Source organism: Tursiops truncatus, chromosome 7 (assembly GCF_011762595.2).
Source record: "Tursiops truncatus isolate mTurTru1 chromosome 7, mTurTru1.mat.Y, whole genome shotgun sequence".
NCBI lineage: Eukaryota > Metazoa > Chordata > Mammalia > Artiodactyla > Delphinidae > Tursiops > Tursiops truncatus.
The window spans coordinates 50,883,528-50,900,168 of NC_047040.1; the positions used below are offsets into that span (position 1 = coordinate 50,883,528).

Sequence of the window (16,641 nt, forward strand, 5' to 3'; positions counted from 1 at the left end):
GCACAGTGACTAAATCAGTTTGCTTGGAAATTAGGGAAAAGAAGTAATGGGAAATGTATGCATTCCAACATTTGACAACATTATTTGCATAAGTCATGCCATTCCCAGAGATTGCAGATATCTTGAAGACAGGTACTGTGGTGCATTACGTGTGTGTATCCATATATATGCATTCTTATATGTATTCATATACACAATTTTTCTTACACAGCCCCAGTTGCAGTAATAAATGCTAAATAATTATTTATTTAACAGACTTGGGTTTTAATACCTTCTTGGCAATATTATCTGCTTACAAACAGCAGGTCTTTGCTGTTTGATAGAACAGCTCTTGTTTGCTACCGTGCAGGGAAGCCAGTGGAGTCTCTATCCACAGATTGCTGAATTGCTGGGCCAGAAAGTGCTCAAGTTAGAACATAAAGTACATATACTTATCTTAAGCTTTGGGAACCAGTAGAATATACCTAGTCCTGGTAATACTGTACTGTTTTTCACCCGGCTTGCTTACTCCGATGAAAGAAACCAAATCATTATTTAAAAGAGTTTTTACTAAATTTAGGGAACTTATTTATTTTATCATATGACTTTGTGATTTCTTCTTCAGTTCTGAGAATTTGCTTATAGGATAGTTTAGGAATTACATAAATAGTCTATATCTTCTTAAAAAAATAAAAAATTTGTACAGATATATTCAGTAAAGCCTTAATGCTTTGGAACCCACCAGTTTAAAATGTATGATCATTTGAAAATGATTCATGATAATGTTTGGCCTTGTATTATCTACAAAGGGAAACTAAAGCCTAAATAAGATCGTTGGGGATTACTGTATGCATAAATTGATTACAAAAGCAAATTCACATTGAAATAACAAATATAGAAATTGTTTCCTTAACATGCTGTTCTAATTATAAATAATCTTTTTACAATACAAAGGTTTTTTCTTTTTATGTAAATAGAAATGTGTACTCACTAAAGGAAATTTTGTGCATACAGGCAAAGGAGATAAAGGAAGTCCTAATAATCCTCCAAAATATATTTCTGTTTTTTTGGTATTGACATAGTGAGTTTAGAGGTGTGTGTATGAGAGTGTGTGTGTGTCTGTGTGTGCGTCTGTGTGTGTCTGTGTATAGGTAGGTATGGTTTTACAGAGTTATAACCATATCTAATTAGTTTTTCTAGTTGGGTGATAAAACTTTTCTGGAGTATTTTTTTCAAAGCTATTTCTTGTGTTAGATTCTAGGTTTATACCCCTATTAAGATTTTTCAAAGCTATTTTTTGTGTCAGATTACAGGTTATTACCCCTATTAACATATAACAATTTATAATGTTTGTTGGTTTTAAACTACATCAAGATATCTCTGTGAAAAAGCATGTTCATTGTGTAAGTATTAGAGCCTTTTGATGTCCCAGGTTTCATCACATGTGATCTGCTGATGGATGACTCCCTGGGAACAACTGCAGGCTGTCATGAGTTAGGAAGTGAACCTGAGTATAGTTTACCAGGAGTGTCCTCTCTTCTTTTATATGATAATTTCTCTATTCTTGAGTTCCTTATTTTGTTTCATTTTTTAAAATTAATTTTTATTGGAGTATAGTTGCTTTACAATGTTGTGTTAGTTTCTACTGTACAGCAAAATGAATCAGCCATGCATATACATATATTCCCTCCATTTTGGACCCCCTTCCCATTCAGGTCACCACAGTGCATTAAGTAGACTTCCCTGTGCTACAGAGTATGTTCACATTAGTTATCTATTTTATACATAATATTAATAGTGTACATGTGTCAATCCCAATCTCCTAATTCCTCCCACCCACCCCTGTTTCCCCCTTGGTTTCTATACATCTGCTCTCTGCGTCTGTGTCTCTATTTCTGCTTTGCAAATAGGACCATCTATACCATTTTTCTAGGTTCCACACATATGCGTTAATATACAATATTTGTTTTTCTCTTTCTGATTTACTTCACTCTGTATGATAGACTCCAGGTCCATCCATGTCTCTACAAATGACCTGATTTCATTCCTTTTTATGGCTGAGTAATATTTCATTGTATATATGTACCACATCTTCTTTATCCATTTCTCTGTCGATGGACATTAAGTTGCTTCCTTGTTCTGGCTGTTGTAAATAGTGCTGCTAGAAACATTAGGGTGCATGTATTATGGAAAATAGTATGGAGGTTCCTTAAAAAACTAAGAATAGAACTACCATATGACCCAGCAATCCCACTACTAGGCATATACCCCCAAAAGACCATAATTTGATTCATTTCTTATTCATTTGATTTATCAGTTAGGATTGTGTTCAGCTGCATTTAAAAGCAATCTCAAGACCAGTCCCTCCCATCAGAAAACTTGCACAAGCCTCTTAGATAGCCTCATCCACCAAAGGGCAGACAGCAGAAGCAAGAAAAACTACAATCCTGCAGCCTGTGGAACAAAAACGACATTCACAGAAAGATAGACAAGATGAAAAGGCAGAGGGCTATGTACCAGATGAAGGAACAAAATAAACCCCAGGAAAACAACTAAATGAAGTGGAGATAGGCAACCTTCCAGAAAAAGAATTCAGAATAATTCTAGTGAAGGTGATCCAGGACCTCAGAAAAAGAATGGAGGCAAAGATGGAGAAGATGCAAGAAATGTTTAACAAAGACCTAAAGAATTAAAGAACAAACAAACAGAGATGAACAATCCAATAACTGAAATGAAAACTACACTAGAAGGAATCAATAGCAGAATAACTGAGGCAGAAGAATGGATAAATGACATGGAAGACAGAATGGTGGAATTCACTGCTGTGGAACAGAATAAAGAAAAAAGAATGAAAAGAAATGAAGACAGCCTAAGAGACCTCTGGGAAAACATTAAACGCAACAACATTCGCATTATAGGGGTCCCAGAAGGAGAAGAGAGAGAGAAAGGACCCGAGAAAATATTGAAGAGATTATAGTCGAAAACTTCCCTAACGTGGGAAAGGAAATAGCCACCCAAGTCCAGGAAGCACAGAGTCCCATACAGGATAAACCCAAGGAGAAACATACCGAGAAACATAGTAATCAAATTGGCAAAACTTAAAGACAAAGAAAAATTACTGAAAGTAGCAAGGGAAAAAATGACAAATAACATACAAGGGAACTCCCATAAGGTTAACAGCTGATTTCTCAGCAGAAACTCTACAAGCCAGAAGGGAATGGCATGATATACTTAACGTGATGAAAGTAAAGACCCTACAACCAGGATTACTCTACCCGGCAAGGATCTCATTCAGATTCGATGGAGAAATCAAAAGCTTTACAGACAAGCAAAAGAGAATTCAGCACCACCAAACCAGTTCTACAACAAATGCTAAAGGAACTTTTCTAAGTGGGAAACACAAGAGAAGAAAAGGACCTACAAAACCAAACCCAAAACAATTAAGAAAATGGTCATAGGAACATATATATCAATAATTACCTTAAAAATGAATGGATTAGATGCTCCAACCACAAGACACAGGCTTGCTGAATGGATACAAAAACAAGACCCATATATAGGCTGTCTACAAGAGACCCACTTCAGACCTAGGGACACATACAGACTGAAAGTGAGGGGATGGAAAAAGATATTCCATGCAAATGGAAATCAAAAGAAAGCTGGAGTAGCAATACTCATATCAGATAAAATAGACTTTAAAATAAAGAATGTTACAAGAGACAAGGAAGGGCACTACATAATGATCAAGGGATCAACACAAGAAGATGATGTAACAATTATACATATATATGCACCCAACATAGGAGCACCTCAATACATAAGGCAACTGCTAACAGCTATAAAAGAGAAAATCGACAGTAACACAATAATAGTGGGGGACTTTAACACCTCACTTACACCAATGGACAGATCATCCAGACAGAAAATTAATAAGGGAAACAGAAGCTTTAAATGACACAATAGACCAGATAGATTTAATTGATTGTTATAGTACATTCCATCCAAAAACAGCAGATTACACTTTCTTCTCAAGTGCGCACGGAGCATTCTCCAGGATAGACAACATCTTGGGTCACAAATCAAACCTCAGTAAATTTAAGAAAATTGAAATCATATCAAGCATCTTTTCTGACCACAACATTATGAGATTAGAAATGAATTACAGGGAAAAAAAACCATAAAAAACACAAACACATGGAGGCTAAACAATACGTTACTAAATAACCAAGAGATCACTGAAGAAATCAAAGAGGAAATCAAAAAATACCTAGAGACAAATGATAATGAAAATACAATGACCCAAAACCTATGGGATGCAGCAAAAGCAGTTCTAAGAGGGAGGTTTATAGCTATACAAGCCTACCTCAAGAAGCAAGAAAAATCTCAGATAAACAATCACCTGACACCTAAAGGAACTAGAGAAAGAAGAACAAACAAAACCCAAAGTTAGCAGAAGGAAAGAAATCATAAAGATCAGAGCAGAAATAAATGAAATAGGGCTTCCCTGATGGCACAGTGGTTGAGAATCTGCCTGCCAATGCAGGGTACACAGGTTCGGGCCCTGGTCTGGTAAGATCCCACATGCTGTGGAGCACCTAGGCCCGTGAGCCACAACTACTGAGCCTGCGGGTCTGGAGCCTGTGCTCCGCAACAAGAGAGGCTGCAACAGTGAGAGGCCCATGCACCGCGATGAATAGTGGCCCCCGCTCGCCGCAACTAGAGAAAGCCCTGGCACAGAAACAAAGACCGAACACAGCCAAAAATAAATAAATAAAAATTTAAAAATAAGAAATAAATGAAATAGAAACAAAGAAAACAATAGCAAAGATCAATAAAACTAAAAGCTGGTTCTTTGAGAAGATAAACAAATTGATAAACCATTAGCCAGACTTATCAAGAAAAAGAGGGAGAGGACTCAAATCAATAAAATTAGAAATGAAAAAGAAGTTACAACAGACACTGCAGAAATGCAAAGCATCCTAAGAGACTACTACAAGCAACTCTATGCCAGTAAAATGTACAACCTGGAAGAAATGAACAAATTCTTAGAAAGGTATAACCTTCCAAGACTGAACCAGGAAGAAATAGAAAATATGAACAGACCAATCACAAGCACTGAAATTGAAACTGTGATTAAAAATCTTCCAACAAACAAAAGTCCAGGACCAGATGGCTTCACAGGCGAATTCTATCACACATTTAGAGAAGAGCTAACACCCATCCTTCTCAAACTCTTCCAAAAACTTGCAGAGGAAGGAAGGAAGTCAGAAAGAGAAAAACAAATATCATATATTAATGTATGTATGTAGAACCTAGAAAAATGGTACAGATGAACCGGTTTGCAGGGCAGAAGTTGAGACACAGATGTAGAGAACAAACGTATGGGCACTAAGTGGGGAAAGCGGCGGGGGCGTGGGTGTGGTGGTGTGATGAATTGGGAGGTTGGGATTGACATGTATACACTGATGTGTATAAAATTGATGACTAATAAGAACCTGCTGTATAAAAAAAAATAAAATAAAATTCAAAATTTAATAAGAAATCTCAAAATAATAGTGGCTTGAACACAACATTTTATTTTTTGTTATCTTATGAAGTAAGTCCAGATGTAGGTGATTTCATTCAGGTGGATTCACAGCATGGGACCCAGACCAATTCCCTCTTCCTTCTCTGCCATTCTTAGTGGGTAGCTTCCTTTAGTCAGATCACTTTATGATCCTATATAGCTCCTGGACCTTCAGACAGTTCCACTGCATTCCAGGCAATAAGGAACAGGCAAGGGTAAAAGAGAATTCTTTCTAGCTGAGTTAGCCTTCTTCAAAATAATCGTTCTGAAAGTCTTACTCAATGACCTTCTTATTCTCCTTAACTAGCATGCAGTCATTTGACCATACGTAGCTTTGAGACAACCTGGAAAATGTAGTTTTTTAGTACTGAAAATTGCTAACTTAAATAATATAAGAGTTCAGTTATTCAGAAAGAATGGAAGGTAACCATCTGAAGTTCACATGGTTTTTAAGACCACATCATACAACCAAATACAGCAAAGCCGTACAACCAAGCTCTACCAACACTTTTCACAAGAAGGATACATGTGGAATATTTTTAAGCCATTGCAAAGTATCACACTTTTGCTGCCCACATAAAACATAATTCCACTAAGTATAATGTGCTTGGGTCATAAGCATTACAAAAATCCCTCAAAATTCTATGTGTTGTTCCTTTGTCATCACATTCGGTGTTTTACACAAGCCTCAAAGCCAGGCTTAATTTTTTCTTTCTAAGTAACCTGTTTTAGTTATTATTTTTGTTTTGTTTTACTTTGCTGACTCTGTACAAATAAGACTTATTTATTGATACATGGATTTATTTTGCAATGTTGTTGTCTGCTAATATTTTATCATACAAAAGTATATGGTACAAAAAGTAATTCTTTGTAGCTTCCTGAATAAGAAGTTTTAATCTAGGTGTGGTTTTTTTCCATGGAGAAATAAAGTATTTCTTATGGATGGAGAAATGTCAAATACCCTTGCTGACATTCTTAACTTGCCTTTATACCCTAAACCTTGATATTGGAAATCACCCAAAGTAAATTTAAAGAAAATCTGTTACACTATCTTTAAGACAGTGCCTAAAAGTAGATACACTCCATTCTCTCTGAAATACATTTTCTTAGGAATGGAATTAAATTCTGTCTGCTGATTTAGGAAAATGGGTAAATTGTCTTTACAATGTTTATTTATAGTGTGTACTGACTAAAGAATATGTTTTCTTTTTCTGCCTAGTAAAGGGCAGTATCTTCAGAAACAGTGGATTTATAATTAATGCATAAAAGTTTTTTAAAGTGTTAGAAACTTATTGAGGTAATTTGTATTATCTCACTCCATGAGATATCTATTGCTGCATAAAAAATTATCCCAAAATTTAGTGACTTAAAACAGTAGTATTAATTACATCACAGTTTCTGTGAGTCAGAAGTCTAGGCATGTTCTAAAATTTCTCAGACAATTGGGATACATCATCCCATGGGCAAAACCAAGAGAAAATATTTTATAGTTTTCCTTCAAGTGAAAAACCATTGCAGTAAAAATACTAAGCATGCATACATATATTTTTTTCTCAGCTTAATTATATTTTCTTGAATCTTTTGCCTTTTATTTTTGTTTTTACTGCTATATACAGTGAATAATTGCTACAATGGTAGTCAAAAGAGTAGACTTTAAATATTCTCTTAGTGCCAACTCTGAAGGAGCAAAACAGCCATAAGATAAATTCTACTGTTAGAAATACTTTTATGAAAATACCTATATTGTTTTGAATTTTCAGAAAAACTATGTTTGAAATATGGTACCTAAACTAGCAACCTATAGCCCTAATATTATTGAGAGGTGAATATAATTTCTGAGTCATTTAAGTGATAAAGACTGATCTTAATTATACCCCAAATATACCTAAAAATATTCCTATTTAATGACCTGGAAAGATATACTGAAAGTTTAACCCAATTTGTATATTTAATATTGGACTATTTTCCATACAGTTATGATAAATCTCTATTTATTTTTCTTTCTTTTTGGCCAACTTTTGGAAATAGACTAAGATGCTTAGTGAAGCAGCTGGAAAAAGGTGATGTTAACATCGTAGACTTAAAGAAGAATATTGAATATGCAGCATCTGTGCTGGAAGCAGTTTATATCGATGAAACAAGGTAAGTTTTAACCTCTTCTCACTTTTAACTTTTTGCCTCTCTCTTTTTTTCCCTTTTTCTTGACCCTCCTTTCATATCTTAGCCATGAAACCAAAATCAAAATCTTATTAAAACTTAAAATGTTCTTCTTCATGTAGCTATGGAAGAATTATATGATTCTTTCTTTAAAAAATACAAATTTTAATCCAAATGCTTGAATAATAAAAAATAGTCAATAATAAAGTCAAAAAATAAACAAATTAAAGTCTCCTTTACCCCTACTCTCACTGTCCTTAGGCCCAGATTTTTAAATGTCAGAGACAGTGTAGGCTTACACTGATTTTCACTGATGTAAGAATTTTCCTATTATCTCAAGATTGCGGAGTTCCTTCTGAAAAAATGGGTGTCACATGCCCACATATTCTCATGATATTTATCTATCAGACCCTCTGTGCAGGGCTTGCTAAGGGGCAGTCTCCAATGTGTATTTGATTATCACCTAAACCCCATCACCCAGCCTGATAATTAGCAGAATGGTAAGGAGATTAGGAAATGGCAATTCATTTGAAGAGTGTTGTTAGGCTAGTGCTGTGGCTCTCAACCAGGCCATTTGCCTTCCAGGGGTCATTGGGCAGTTTCTGGAGACATTCTTGTTTTGTTGATGGGGGCGTGCTACTGTTAACATAATGGGTAGAGGCCAAGGATACCACTAAACATCCTAAAATGCACACGAAAATCCCCCACAACAAAGAATTATCTAGCCCCAAATGTCAATAGCATGGAGGTTAAGAAAACTTGGCCTAAAGGGAGGACTGTAAAGAGGGACCCTGTGGAGGGAAAGACATGCACTTCCAGACTTTAGCACAGAAAAGGTACTGAGTTTTTTCAAAGTCATGAGGCAGGTGGAGTAGAGAGGTCTTTTAAAGGTATTGACCAAAGGATACCGACTTCAGAGGGTGGAAAACAGCCTTCATGGGGTGATTGTTGATATAGAAGCCAGGGTAGGAATTGTAAAATTTCAGCCCAAATATCAGAGAACAAAGTACCCTCTTGGTGTAGTAAGCTGTCTCTGAGGGACGCACAAAAGCTCCCCAGGAGAAAAAAGTAACCAACATTTGGGTATTTGTCACACAGATGACAACAAACACACCAGTCTTGTAAGGCCCTTTGACCCCTGCCTCCTCTCCAGATTGCTGAGCAAGGAGAAGCAGCAAAGTGGGTGGGACAGGGGACGGGGCATGGAGAGTGAAGACATTCATCATGCCCCTTCTCTTCCACAGGTGTCCCTGCCTGTGTCAGGCCTGAGCATGGGCAGGTGAGAGACGTTAAGTCAGATGTGAGACAGGTTTTTATATATCAGTGTGTACTGGACTTAGAGACACACACACATACAACAATTTATTTAATAGGTAAAAAATTCACGACTCAAAAAATCAAAACAATGTGAAAAGGTATGTTATGAAAGTCTCGTCTCCACCTGTTTCCCAGTCTACTCAAGTTCCCCAAGTCATAAATTTCTTATGTATATTTTCAGTGATTTATTATAAATTTTTATTTCATATTTTCCCTCTGCCTTTCATAGAAGGTAACATACTATTCAGAACTTTCATTCTGATTTTTTTCCCCTCAGAAAGGAAACTTGATCTTCCTATATCATGGGCTGACATTTAAATTTTAGACAATAAGAATTTTTACTGGCAACTGATAGAAAAGTGCGTGGTGGGGACCATGCTGCACAGGTGATTCTTTGTCCGCAGAACGGAACTCTGTTAAAGCACAGTGTGAAGTCATAACTTAAGAAAAAAAATCATAGATATACTTTTAGAATGATTTTTTGGTTAACTTTCACTGAATATATATAAATGTATATGATTCTTCTATGTGAACAGAGATTCAAAGTGTAAATTTTTTTAAAATCAGGTATTTTTCCTATAATTTCCTTGCCTTCATTTTTGTGTGTGCTGTTTCTTGTTCACAAGTTGACTGAACTTAACGTATTTAAGATTTCTTCAATCTGTCCTGGACATTTCATTTTTTATACTTATTTATAAAACTGAAGAACTTTTACCTTTAATAATTATTTGGAGATTTACACTATACATCTTGTAATGACATAATGCAACTATCCATTTTGCCTAAGTGTCTCATCTTTCACTTGATAGGCTATTATATGCTTTATCTATTAATTTCTCTGTTGTATTTCCTTTTCCAGAAAATTATGATTTCATAGATATTTTTTAACTTAGTTCCCCAAGATCCCTAATTCACTTAAACATATGTTACATTTCAAAGTATAGTTCCTTTTCTTTTGAAACTTGCTCTTTTGTGGGAAGGAAAAAATGCTTAACTGCTTCATGATACAATGTGGGTTTTTTTCCTCTTTACAGCAAAGTATCCCAGCTGTTAACAACACATCATTCCCAACTTTTACTCAAATGGCACAAAATTTTTCACTCTTGTATTTTAATGCCTCCATGGCATCATGAATTTTAAATTGGATTAATGATAATACCCCACATTTGTACCATCTTCCAAGAGCTCTTGGCTTCATTATCTCATATTAATCTCACCACAATCCTGTGCAGTTGGCAGGGTGGTCATTACTTTCCATATTTTACTAATGAGAGAGCCAAAGCTCTTGAAGTAAACTGGTTTGGCAAAGGTCACAAACCTAGCCTTTGGCAAAACTGTGACTAGTAACTAAGGTATGAATTTTTTTCTTTTTAACATCTTTATTGGAGTATAATTGCTTTACAATGGTGTGTTAGTTTCCGCTGTAAAACAAAGCGAATCAACTATACATATACATATATCCCCATATCCCCTCCCTCTTGTGTCTCCGTCCCACCCTCCCTACCCCACCCCTCTAGGTGGTCACAAAGCACTGAGCTGATCTCCCTGTGATATGCGGCTCCTTCCCACTAGCTATCTATTTTACATTTGGTAGTGTATATATAAGTCCATGCCACTCTCTCACTTCGTCCCAGCTTACCCTTCCCCCTCCCTGTGTCCTCAAGTCCATTCTCTACGTCTGCATCTTTATTCCTGTCCTGCCCCTAGGTTCTTGAGAACCTTTTTTTTTTTTTAGATTCCATATATATGTGTTAGCATATGGTATTTGTTTTTCTCTTTCTGACTTACTTCACTCTGTATGACAGTCTCTAGGTCCATCCACCTCACTACAAATAACTCAATTTTGTTTCTTTTTATGGCTGAGTAATATTCCATTGTATATATGTGCCACACCTTCTTTATTAAGGTATGACTTCTTACTTAGTGCTCTTCCCTCTATAACTGGCTTCTCTCAGAGTATTGCTATCAAACAGGATGGGTTTCAATGACCTCTGAAAGATTTAGATGACAATGTGTAAAACATGCTGATGAGTAGAATTGTGAATTCTCGAAAAAACAATCCCTAACATTTATGACTAATAGCCTATTATTATAGCTATGTGCCAAGAACTCTCCTAGGCATTTTAATGCACTATTTTATTTAACCATCACAGCAATTTTAATGAGATAGAAACTTTATTATTACCATTTTACATATGAGCAAAGAGAGTCACAGGAAAGTTAGATGGCTTATGCAAGGTAACACAGAGGGTAACTTAAAGAGTGGAGTTAGGGTCTTGGCAGCCTGACTCTAGAGCCTGGCTTTTAAGCACAATTCTTATCTGCGTCCCTTTAGCCACTTCTGACCAAAAGATGATTTCAGAGACTTATTGGAGGTTTTGATGAAAGCTCACATGATGTCAGGGTTGTGGGACCCAATGGTGTATGGACTGTGGTTACATCTTTTCCCAGCTCTTCCTTCAGTGATGTCATATCGTTAGCTTGAAATTGGCTACAGGGAGAGTATTTATACCATGGAACTTGGCAAATGCTACAAATCAGGATTTGTTTTTATTCTGGAGAGCCTGTGATTAAATATTGTCATCATGCCACTGGTTAGACCCAAGATTACCTTGTACATATCTTCTAAGACTGTGATTTTATGATTAAAATATCAGCTTAAGAAATTTTAAAGCAAAATTACTTGATGTGGTTTGATTTCCTATAGACTTAGTAAAACACAGCAGTAAACTGAGGATTTTTTTGTTGAGATGTATATATAATTATTAAAATTGCATTTGCCTTAGAAATATTAGTAAAACAGAGATAATTTAGAATGAGGAGGGATGAATAAGCATTTAGTTTCTTTTAAACTTTAAATTAAAAAACTGCTGACTTTTGAGATTTTTTAATGGAAAATTCTCTTTCTAGAAAAAATGTTTCAGTAAGTATTCAAGAGAGGCATTTTTTTGGGGGGGAAGCTGGATTACAAAAAAAAAGATTAAAACATTATAAAGCAGAATAAAACAGAAATTATGAGTTGGTTTAAATTCCCCCCCCACTACACACACACACATATATACCTTTTCCCACTAAGCCTTAGCAGGATTTCAATTAAGAAAACAAATCAAAACACAAAATGTCTCTTGAAATATGATATGAGTAAGAAAAACAGAAAAGAATTTCTGATAGAATTTGAATTCTGACCTTCATTGAGGGATGACAGCACAATTCCCTAATGAATATAATTATTGTTTTTTTAAGAAAACACTTTCAAATGCAAATGCCAACATTTTATGAGTTCTGCTTTCAGATGTGTCCCTAGAGGCTATCGTTTTTCAAAGCCGCATAGTTATAATCCAGAAACGTGACTTTAAAAAAAATAATTCTTTTTGATCATCCTTATTTGGATTTGGATGCTGCCAGGAAAAGTAGCATCCTTGGCCTCATGAATTGCTATTCATGAGGGTAGGCAGCTGACTGGGAGGTATACTTTCAGTGATGGATATTATGCTTATTAATACCTCCCTACAACACAATTTATAACTTTATTTTCTTAATGTGAACCAATCTAAGTCTTATGATTACCACAGTTTGATCACAGACTCTGGATTCAGAAAGAATGAGGTGATGAAAGTCTGGATGCTCCACTCAGTACTCTCTTTCTTTAAGCAAGTGACTCAACTTCTATACTTTCTAGCTTTATCATCTGTAAATTAACAATAATGACAACGCTTATTTTCTAGCTTTATCATCATCTGTAAATTAACAATAATGACATGCTAACCTCACAGGGTTGATTTGAGGATTAAAGGTAGCACCATATCTGACAGAGTAAAAGTTAAATAATAACCAATTTTTGTTGTACTAATAAAATGCAGATACTTCTGGGTACATAACACAATAAAGATGTATAATTTATAGAAAAATATCAAATAATTTATTGAGAGAAATTTTTTTTTTTTTTTTTTGCGGTACACGGGCCTCTCACTGTTGTGGCCTCTCCTGTTGCGGGGCATAGACTCCGGACGCGCAGGCCCAGCGGCCATGGCTCACGGGCCCAGCCGCTCCACGGCATGTGGGATCCTCCCAGACTGGGGCACGAACCCTTGTCCCCTGCATCGGCAGGCGGACTCTCAACCACTGCGCCACCAGGGAAGCCCGAGAGAAATTTTTGATCCTGAAAAAATGAAGTCAGGTGGGCTCAAGTTACCAGGAAGTGAAAGCAAAGTGCAAACTGATGGAAACAAACCTTAATAATATACACATCTTGATAAAAAAAAAAAAATCTTCAATTGACTCCTATGTCTTACTACATCTAAAGGTCCTTAATTTTGAGAGGTTGTCTTGAGTGAGAATGCATGGATGTCAATCAGTACTTCAAGAAGTTAGTCTGCTAGCAACTGAGTGAAATCCAGGGCACCTTGAAGTCTAAGTCCCTTGAAATCATCAAGTACTGGAATTTACTAAGGAATATTCACTCATGACACGAATATCTATTGAGTATGTGAAGTGAATACCAGGCACACTGGTCATCAGAATCCAGGCTACAACCGTGCAGATAGCTGGTGGTTAGAAATGAGTCAAGAGGTGGGAAGATAAATGGAGGAACAAGGACTAATACCACAAACAAGAAACAGGGATGTTCGGAGTTAGAGAGAGAAACACAAGCACATTGACAGATTACAAGAGGAAACACTAAGTAGCCTCAGTAAATTATATACAGAACATGGGTATAACATGGTATAAAAACTGTAGAGTCAAGATTCCAAACCAGACATGGTTGGACTTGCTGAATGTTAAAGAGTTTAGTTCCCTGGCAAAGTTCCCTATGCCCATTCTCAAAGACATGGCTTCTAACAAAAGAACTTAAGGTTAAAAAAAAAAAAGGTCTAGAATGCACTAGATATATGGGCCCTAGAGCTCAGAAATATGGTGCCATATTACAGATGTGAATTGGGGGATTATAATCCAGGAGTCTCAGGGTTTTTTTTTTAATGCTTTATTTCAATTTCACTATTCAGAGCTCCTATACTAATTCAATATGTTTCTCAGCCCAAAGTTTTTAAGAATGCCCAGTGAATGTTTACTTATTTAACCAGTGTGTCCTGGCTGTCATTTTCCTCTACAGCTAGCTCTCTGGCTTCAAACTACTGATTTGTTCCTCTGCAGTTCACCTATTTCCCCCTCAAGTCCAGCAATCCACAGGCTGGTACTGCTCCCAAGCATGAGCTCAATCTCTTCCTCCGGTTCCCCAAACTGAAGCTAGCATCAGCTAGGCTCACTAGGCTCACTATAACTGCTGCACGACCTCTCAGAACCCACAACTCAACCCCTTCCATAGAGGTCCCCTACCAGGCATTTCTCTGCATCCTCTAAGGTCTAAACCCATCTTGTAAAGCCACCTTACCATCCCCTATGGAAGTGTCTTTCAACATGTTTTCCTACCCTGAATTCAGGATCTCCAGCTACAAGGCCAAGAAAAAGGAAGTGGGCTATCAAAATTAATGTCAAGGTGTGCATTCATCTCCAGGATCAACACCTATGCTCAAAGACTATGCAGTCTAAATCCATATTTAGAAAAAGAGTGACATTTTTCCAAAAGACACAGAATCTGCAGTGATGTAGCTGTGCTCACAATGAAGATAATTGTGCACATTACTGTTCAGAGTTGTCTAGTCTCTTGGCAGTCACATTGTCTCCGTCTTCTATGTGCCAGAGTTGAGATTTTACTTTATTTTTGTGTAACTTAAAGACCTATTTAAAAGATTTTTTCATAAGACAAAAGAGCAGTCTGCCTCTGAAGGTAAAATAAAGCCTCTGCAGAATAAAACAAATTTTTTTTTGACTTTTCAAATGTCAGTTTTTCTCACCTCCTACTATTAAGGTTTTCAAAAACTCTTGGAGTTCCATCTCAAAATGGTCAACATGTTATCCTTGTAACTGAAGTCAAGGGAGAGGATGAAAATGCCAAATAGAGGTGTGGAGTGAGAGGGTGGTTATGGAGGGATGTGGGAACACAGCATTTAAAGTTAGGCATGGAGCTACTAAAGAGGATGCTCAGGAAATATAGACATAGAAGCTGGAGGCAGATCTGTAAAATATGGAGTAGCAAAAGCCGGCAGAGAGTGGGGTTACTAAATATTGTAAATCAAATGCCACAGGGAGAACCACTGGATGCAGTTAGGAGATTCCTGATGCCTCTGAAGTGCAGTTTCACAAAGAGAAAAAGGTACCTGCCAGATTATGGAAGTATGAGGAACTGAAGTGAAATGGCTCTGGAAGAAAGCAATGTGGACTGTTTTTCAAGAATTTTCTAGTAGGAAAAAGCAGCAATAGAACAGTCTATTAATGGGGACATAATTTTTTTCATACTTTTTTTAGAGTGGAAACCTTCCGTTAGCCTTGAGATAGAGTTTAAAAAGAAATTCTGGTTAAAGAGAAATAATAACCATAGAAAGATTAGGTCAAGAAATTATTCCTTGTAAGTTGGTGCAGCCACTGTGGAAAACAGTATGAAGTTTCCTCAGAAAACTAAAACTAGAATTACCATATGATTCATCAATCCCCGCTCCTGGGCATGTATCCAGACAAAACTATAATTCAAAAAGATACATGCACCCTATGTTCATAGCAGCACTATTCACAATAGCCAAGACATGGAAACAACCTAAATGTCCATAGACAGATGAATGGATAAAGAAGATGTGGTACATATATACAATGGAATACTACTCAGCCATAAAAAAGAACAAAATAATTTGCAGCAACATGGATGCAACTAGAGATTATCATACTAAGTGAAATAAGTCAGAAAGAGAAAAATACCATATGATATCACTTATATGTGGAATCTAAAATATGACACAAATCAACCTATCTAGGAAACAGAAACAGAATCATGGACATAGAGAACAGACTGTTGGTTACCAAGGGGGAGGGGGTTGAGGGGGGGATAGAGTGGGAGGTTGGGGTTAGCAGATGTAAGCGCTTATATATAGAATGGATAAACAACAAGGTTCTACTGTACAGTATGGAGAATTATATTCAACATTCTATGATAAACCATAATGGAAAAGAATATAAAATATATATGTATAACTTAATCACTTTGCTGTACAGCAGTAATTAACACAACATTGTAAATCAACTATACTTCAATAAAAAAGAAGTTATTCTTAAGTTATCTAGGAAAACAGACAAATAGCCAAGCATAGGTGGAAAATGTGGGTGAAGATGGAGCTAACTAGAGCGCAGCTAAGGGTCTTCAAATAAGCAAAACTTGCGTAGCACTGTAAAATCAAAAAGGTTAGTAAGCATTGATTTTAAACTCAGTTGCTCAGCAGGGGTAAGAGGTGACAATAATTTTTACCAAAATATAGACCATGGGCTCTAAAACTCATGGATCAATGTGATGTAGAGAGTAAACCCTGGGTGGTTAATCACTATAACTGGCAAGTCATGATGGCACTGACACACGTGTACTCCTTAAACATTTAGAGCAAGAGTAGGGAAGAAGGAAAAAAGAAAAGAGCTGGACTAATGAACACCTTTCATTAACATCTCAGTTGTAAGTGACAGGAAACCCAACCAAACCATCTTAAACTCTCATTGCTGAAACGTTGATGGCTAATGCTGACTAT

The 16,641-nt window shown here is 36.4% G+C and overlaps 1 protein-coding gene across 9 annotated transcripts in view; it reads left to right on the forward strand.

Annotated features, from left to right (window-relative positions):
• The window catches only part of PDE1A (phosphodiesterase 1A), a 353,371-nt gene that overhangs the window by 224,296 nt on the left and 112,434 nt on the right, over window positions 1–16,641 (forward strand). For all 9 annotated transcript variants that reach the window (XM_073807514.1, XM_073807512.1, XM_073807513.1 and 6 more), the window contains exon 2: window positions 7,574–7,687. In XM_073807514.1, coding sequence (XP_073663615.1) covers window positions 7,574–7,687 — 114 coding nt within the window. The remainder of the gene's footprint in view (window positions 1–7,573; window positions 7,688–16,641) is intronic.